The 8,181-nt window shown below is 43.8% G+C and overlaps 1 protein-coding gene across 1 annotated transcript in view; it reads left to right on the top strand.

The window, feature by feature from the left end:
* Nucleotides 1-5,303: 5,303 nt before the first annotated feature.
* Nucleotides 5,304-8,181, top strand: part of celf5a (cugbp, Elav-like family member 5a) — a gene marked incomplete at both ends in the record, with an annotated part of 111,410 nt that continues 108,532 nt past the window's right edge. Inside the window, one exon of the mRNA XM_080535445.1 lies at nucleotides 5,304-5,718. Within this exon, the coding sequence (XP_080391571.1) occupies nucleotides 5,304-5,718 (415 nt within the window). The remainder of the gene's footprint in view (nucleotides 5,719-8,181) is intronic.

Consider the following 8,181-nt stretch of genomic DNA (forward strand, 5'->3'; position numbering starts at 1 on the left):
CATCACTGCCTTTATACTAGGCCTATAGCCCTCGTGAGCACGTCAGTTTTCATTTGTACGTTTTGAGGATGTTCAGGTGGTCTAACCTTGTAGCCGTCCTGTCAGCCTGCTCCTCCTCCTCAGGTAAAGAGTAAGAAGCCCCCAGCCTCAGAGGGGGGTGGTGGAGGTGGAGGTGGTGGTCCTGCCCAGAAGAAACAGAAGACTGGAGAGAACAGCTCCAGCACCAAGAAGGACCAGGGAGGCGACTCTACAGAGGAGGCCATGTTCTCGGTTTGTGTGTCTACACTATCTACTCCCTGAGTTCCAGGCCGTGAGCTTAGAATTCTAAGGTTCTATCTCCGTTTAGGGTAGTTCAGAGATATTGAGCGTCAAAGTTGTTACATTCCATTATGTTTTGTGAGATGGAACCTTTGTGTTTTATGAATTACTAACTCAAAAATGTCAACATTTAAAAAATAACCACAGAGGCATTAATAAACACCTAATTGATCAGATTATGTAAAAAAAAAACTCAATTTTGACAAAATTTTTGATAGAACCTTATAATTCTAACGTCACGAGGTGTCTAGAGAGATCAAGACCAGGGCCCAGGGCCCAGTTTAATCTGGATCAGAATGATTCTTTTTTTGCTATCCAGGATCAGATCTATCTGCCTGATTTGGAAAGTCGTAAAGGGGAAACCAGCCAGCTCGATCTGATCCTGGATCAGAGAAAATAATTAGGATCATTCTTGATCCACATTAAGGGCCGGTTTCACAGACAAGGCTTAAGCCTAGTCCTGGACTAAATCACACTTTCAATGTAAAATCTCCATTGAAGATGCTTTTTAGTCCAGGATTAGGCTTAAGCCATGTCTGTGAAACTGGCCCTAAAAGTTTTAACTGGGCCCCAGGGCATTAACATAAACATGAAGATAATGAATGTCTGGACACTCAATTGAAGCGTCGGAAAATATTGTACGTATAAGTGTTGTTTTTGGTCAATGGCCAATTTAAGGGTAATTACCGGTAGACATGACTAGTTTTAGACAGCTTTCAGACGAAGAGGCAACGATGAAAACACTGCAGCCGTCAAGGAGTTGTGTGCCCTACTCTTCTCCTGTCTCAGGGGTGCAAACTTGTCACCTTTTAGCCGTTTTAGCTGTTTTTACCTCAAAATAGGTCAGCAATTTTCCTAAATGTTCTTTGTTTTCAGGCAAAAATGTTGTCACCTTTTTGCTGCCATCACCAGTTTGCATCCCTGTTGTCTCCTGCAGATTGGCAAGTTGCGATACGTCAGGGTGTCCCTCTTCAGAGGAAAACCTCTGGTGGATATCCGAGAGTTCTACACCACTGAGGGGGGGGACCTAAAACCTGGAAGGAAAGGTAACGGGGGGGGGGGGGGGGCAGCACTGGGAGCACCACTACACACAGCTCTTCTCACCTTCAGACCATTAAGACAGCAGCCCTGTGAAAGGCCTCAGTGGCGAACGCGTGCCAGGCCATCACATCACACTCATTTCCTTGAACAACACCTCACGCTCGAGCGAGCGTGCTCTGCAATGCATAGCCCGAGAGCAGCGGTGAATGAGCCGCTGAGGGACATTCAATCACTTGCCGCTTATTAGTCAGAGGAGCTTCGGTTTGAGAAAGTTTGCCCTGCCAGCCAGCCAGAGCATATAAGAACCACTCCTAACAATGTAATGTAGTGGGCTCTTATCTTTTACAAAGTCATTCTCCCCTCCCACCACCACCACCACCACACCCAACACTAACCCAACACCAGCTGAATAATTTGGAGATGAGGGCTTGGGGAGTGATGTGTGTGTGTGTGTGTGTGTGTGTGTGTGTGTAGGTGTAGGGGTACTCATTATGTGTGCATGTGTGCGTGTGTGTGTGTGTGTGTGGGGGGGGGGGGGGTTGTGTGTGGGGGTTGTGTGCGTGTTCGCTATGTGTATGTGTGTTACTGAGTGTGTGATTATGCTGTAGGTTTTGGGTAATTGGGGCTGATGTGTGGTGTAGAATGCTAAGTAGCTCCCTCAGCTGTCTACAGTGACTCCCCCTGGGCCTTTGCCACTACAGGCTGTACAAACCAAGCTTGGCTGCCTCGCTCCCTGTGCCGACTGACTGGTTAACAAGGAGCAGCATAAATGCTAGCTCGCCCGCCCGCCGCTAAATTGTATGTAACTTTTTAGTTCACACTTATAGAACAGCCCGTATTGATTTCTTGTCTCTTGCCTTCAGCCTGGCCAAACGCTAATGGCAATGGTCAATAAAATAAAATAAAAAAAAGCCTGAACTGAAAGTTCTAACACCCCGCCCCCCCCCCCACCCACCCTACTGCATTGACCTCAACCCTAAAAATAGCCACTCCCCATCAGTCTCTCTGAGGCAGTAGCGGCTGTAGCAGTGTGACAACTCAGACGTCTTCTCCAATAAGATCCATCATGGTTGGCCCTTTTTTGTTTCTCTGCTGGTCACGTCGACTGGTCAAGGGTGCCGAGCCACCTGCAAAAACGCTTCTTCTTTGACTCCTGTCCTCTCTAACTCACATCGACGTGCCCTGGCGGGCCAAATAAATAGCTTTGGGAGTCAATAAATGTCAGCGACGGGTGTTTTGTGTTGAATAACACCAAAACAACACGTCATGGGTAAATATAGAAGACCAAAGGTCTGGCTGAGGTTGTTGTCGTCAGACCTTTTGTTTAAATGCACGACGCTTGTAGAGGAAACAAATAAAAAATTACGGATAAGAAATATCGGAGACAGCAGGTTGCTTCCTCCCTATGCAGCATTGACCACTTATGTCAATGTTGAACCACTGCCTGCTCCCCCCCACACACGCAGGTGTGGCGTTGAACGTGGAGCAGTGGACCCAGCTGAAGGAGATCGTGCCGGACATTGACGCAGCGGTCCGGAAGCTCTAGGACCCCCCACAGTGCACTGCAGCAGCAAAGAAGGCCTCTATCGATTCACTCTATAGCCCACAGTGTGTTGTCAGTGACGATATATCACTTTATTTAATCCACTGTTAAAGAGGGTATACTTTAAAGAAATCTGTCCTGCAGATTATGTTCAGTTAAAAGCTAATTTTGTTTTACTAATAGCAGGCTGTGTTTTTTTATTCTGTGATTTGTTTTTATTTTCTTGGTTTTGTTTTATTTTGTGATATGGCTGTATAAGGATTTGGTCTTGGTCTTGATATTTTCTGTGTAAGTACTGTTGATGGTGCATGTAAATAGAGAAGAAGAGTCAATGTTAATCAATAAAGCCTGTGAGAAATTAGGGGTTTACCAGCCGTTTGAGTTCAGGTACTTTTTTTGTTTAAATTGTTACGATAATATCTCCTAAAAACATATTTTCTGGTTTTTGTTAATGACTAAAAGGTTTCTTAATACTTTTCTTTAGAAACTTGAATCCATCTTCATCATTTCACACACTTCTCATCCCATTGTCTCCCCGATAACCACAAGTTGAGTTGTTGCTAGATTTTAGGCCTATATTCAAGAGGTGGTTCAGAATGTTCTGAAATTGCCTTATATAGAACTGATATGGGTAACTGTCATGTAGATGGTAATAATCTCTGCACTATATAAAACATGTCTTCCTGCAGCATTGTAAATGTTCTCAGTCTACAATATACACCCTATGGCTAGAAGAGAAGGTAGATGCTAAGTGGGATGACCATAACCGTTACCTAACCCCTTAACCCTTTTAAATGTCCTTTCCGATGGGGTGATGCCAGCAACTAGGCCCTCCCGACTGGCATCCCACTTAAGAATCTACCCTGAAGACAATTGGTGAGGGGGGCTTCTTCTTCTGTGGTTAACTAGCTGTCACCTTGCTAATTAACAGACTTGAAGCCGGACAGGGTAGTTAATCGTTTCAAGCCGTTTGACAACAGAGCCACAGAGTAGTTAACTGTAGCCTCTTCTTGACTTCCAGGAGAGGGAGCAAGAAGCCAATGTATTGATTACCGTCCTTGGAGCAGCCAGGAACCAACAATGCAAGACAAACAAGACAATGAACAAGTGAAGCAGAGGAGGCCAGAAGGATAACGCTAGGAAGATAAGATGGGGGGAGGGGGGGCGGGGTCATTGACTAATTACAGTGGGGTGAGGGTACACTGCTTTATGAACGCAAACTTATCAAGGGCATGCGTCTTTTTACCGTTGTCTCTTGGCTATCTATCTGACTCTCCACAGATTAAATCTAACCCAAAAACGGATAGGCAATGCCCTTGCCCATGCCACTATGTAAACCAGATTATGCTGGGATTACAAGGAAAAGGTATACACTTTGTATTGCAGGGGGGGGGGGTACTATTCCAGCCTATGAGAGCTCTGGATTTCATTGATCAATGAATATCACTCGCACCTGGTTCCCAATCAATAACTGATTGTTGCTTTATATTTTCCTAGGTCCACCAATCAACAACAAGGATCAAATCCTTGAAGTATCTCCGATTAGGAGTGCTCATCTAGGATCAGTTTACTTTTTTATCAATTATAATGAATCTGATTACATGGACAGATTACATGAATCAGATTACATGGACAGATTACATGATATGGGGTTATAATAAACACATGCTTTCTGACGCCTTGTAGAACTCTGATCTCTATTTTAAAAACGTTTAATCTAGATCAGAATGATCCAGACTCTTTTTTCCTATCCAGGATCTATTTGTCAGATTTTGAGTCGTATTGGGGGAAATCAGGCACCTCGATCTGATCCTGGATAACAAAAAATAATAATCTGAATTAATCTGGTTACGGTTAGGGTTTCAAGCTTTGAAATACGAGGCCCAGGAGACCAGAGTTCTGCAACTTTTCAGAGAGCATGGATTTATTATAACCCCATTATAGGAACACATCAAACGTTATTCACTATCAATGTCATTCATGTACAGTATTTGCTCATAACCCCTCAGAGTTTAGCTCCACTTTATTGAATCATTTTAAATTCCAGTTTGTATTGTGATTTATATAAACTTCAACATGACGTGTGATTTAAAAATTGATTAATTGAATTAAAATCTTCATCATTTATTATGTAGGCTGCTACCTTCTCAAAGTAGTGCACAACGAGTGCAATACCGAGCGGACGCCAGTGGGTGTCGCTCCAGAGCGGCGAATGTCGCGCTCAACTTGGCTGTTCTCCCCCCTATCAACACCCTTCTCTCTTGTACTATGTGTTGTGTGTCGGATAGAAAGTGAGCCCGGTTTCCAGCTGAGTGCTTGCTCTCTCTCAGTGTGTGCGTGTGTGTGTGTGAGAGTGTGTGTGTGTTGTCATTATTATCCTCCAGTCTGCTCTCTGCTCAGAATGGCCAGATTCACTCAGACTGAACCGAGAAGGCAGCAGCATCCACAGCAGCCCCAGCATCCCTGCGCTGATCACACCAGCCTGTTTTACACTGGACCGGGACTGCTGGCACCACCGACCCAACCACCACCACCACCACCACCACCACTACTACTGATCCACCCTCACCACCACCAGCACCAGTACTACTCTCAGATCCCATTTCCTCCCAAGCCCATGAACGGGTCAGAATCCATTTCCATCATTCATCCTCCGGAGAGCGGCAACATCATGAAAGACCAAGACGCCATAAAGCTGTTTATCGGGCAGATACCGCGGAACCTAGAGGAGAAAGACCTGAAACCTCTGTTTGAACAGTTTGGGAAAATCCACGAACTGACAGTTTTAAAGGACCGCTACACCGGCATGCACAAAGGTAACGTGTGCCCCCCCCCCCACCCCCTTAAATCGGAATAGGTACCGAGGCCTATAATAATTTCCGTTATTCTTTATGAATAGAATATTAGCCTATGTACAATTTTTTCGGTCGCATGCCAGGCGTATTTTGGTTGACACAGACAACCCCCTTATACCGTTATTACATTTTAGATGAAGAAATTATCGCACAAATTGACAAATGCAGCTGGTAGAAAATGAATTTCATTTTCCCGTCCAAACAGCCTATAGCCTACGCATGATAGGCTACACACTTCTAATTGTCGTGACTTTATGTTTGTGGGTTTCACGTTTCTTTTCTTAATTATGGTCATATCTGGCATGTGCATGCATGCACACAGTTTTTTTAAATAATTCCATCTAAACTATTCTTTCATGTCATGGTCATGTTGTCACCCTGCACAGAGTAGGACCTTTTATAGTCGGCCACAATCAAATTATCTAGAATGTGACAAGCGTTGTTGCCTTGATATTACACCCTACATTGATGTGTGTTTATCATTGCATTTAATTGCATTGCCGTTTTTGACTGTATTGTGTGAGCGCTCTCTCAGAAGTGGGGCAGAGGCGCTTGAAAGGGATGCATTTTTAAAGAGCCTCCCTCTCTGCCTGTCCCATCTTTTTGCATCATTTATTTATCCATATGCTTTCTTTAACATCCCCTCCATGTGCCGTTGCAAACCCAACACGACAAAAATCAATTCGGGTGCCACAATGTTACAAAACAGGGAGGCATGGAGCTGTCACAAGATGACGGACGTCTCTACGGCGCCGAGCAGTGATGCCTCTGCTGCTGGAGGATGGAGAGCCCGTTATGTTATGTAAATAGGCGCACACACAAAAAGATAGTGTCAAGATTCACCCGTTTTTTCACTAGGCTATACTGTCGGGTTAAGTCGTTCGACGTCCATGAAGATGCATTAGTTTATGGCAGTTGATTACCTATTCATAATCGTCAGAGTTTCAGGCATCATCATCCTCCTCCTCATCCTCCTCCTCCTCATCCTCCTCCTCCTCCTCCTCCTCCTCCTCCTCCTCCTCATTATGTTCTTCAAGAAAACACAAGCCTTCAATAAGCACTAAACTCCCGTCTTCTTATTACACTCAATTTCTAGCATACCCTTTATCTCCTAGACAAAGAGGAATAGGCCTATTTTAGGTTTTTGGCAGGGTCTCCATTGATTGAATATTTCACTCCACATCCAAAACGTTTTCAGCAACAACGTTCTGATTATATTGGTACAATGTGACACGAAAATACACGCCTATATCCCCACTGCAGTGATCAGTACATCTTTGAATATCATAAACCTATTGTGCTAACCTCAAATGCTATTGTGAATAAATTGAATTAAAAACAACATGGGAAACCTGAAAGGACAACATTTGAGCTTAATTTTGAAACAAGGCCCTGGAATTCTCTATTTGTATGCAGGTGATTTCTAACAAGCTCTATGATAGTTCCATCGATGGCATCCATAAGAGCGTCGTCACTACCCACGGTGTTGTCGGCTCTAGCAGAAAAGCTTCTATGCCGTAGAGGCTGTTGATTTGTGAGGAAACGAACACTCTAAGCTAAAGAAACGCTATACCTGATGCAGCCTAGATGATACATGCTTAAGTGGGGTTCACAAAAGACAAATGACATTCAATGACAATCGTACACAATACCATTTTGACGTACGATATTATCATGGAATTATAGGCCTGTATAATGGCTTTGGTGACATTAATACAATGAAGATGATCCATGTAGCTTTTACATCTGTGAAAGTAAAAACTGAATTGGTGACTATGTGGACTATTCCTTGAACATTGTAATATCAAACTCTCTGATTTACATCAAAATAACATCATCCACAGGTGCTGATGCCAGTCCAATTTAAATCACCAGCTTTCTTATTGGACCCAGGACATTATGATTGATATAACGCCACATACTGTAGTATCTAGTTAAAAATGTCACAAATTGTGTCCTTTGGAATGTCCTTCTGTTAATGAACTGAAATAATTATCTTCTAATCGGCCCAAATACCTCGCCCATCTCTCGTGGCTAATGAAATGTCAAAGGTCATCGGTTCCAAGCGGACCCCCACACCTCATCAGACCCATACGACTATAGCTGGACTTTACAGGACACGATGATCTTCAATCATCATTCTAGTTTGAGTGGTTGACTTTAGAAACCAGCACAGCTCCCAACAGCTATCACTGCAGTGAGGCTGTCAAGGCTGTGTGTAAGCAGTAAAGCGGTATTGCACTGCATTGCATAATGATTGCAGTATTTGGCTCCAGACAAATTGTTGTGTGATCATTGAAGTAATGCCCCGCATTCCGGTATGTGTTGTTTCTGGAATATACGAACAGGTATTGAGTCCAAAAAGCTGATGCAATTGTGAGTCTCAAATACCACGTCGACATCACTCATAACCTCAACTATATA

Source organism: Nansenia antarctica (assembly GCF_963989245.1).
Source record: "Nansenia antarctica genome assembly, chromosome: 7".
In the NCBI taxonomy this organism is placed as follows: Eukaryota; Metazoa; Chordata; class Actinopteri; order Argentiniformes; family Microstomatidae; genus Nansenia; species Nansenia antarctica.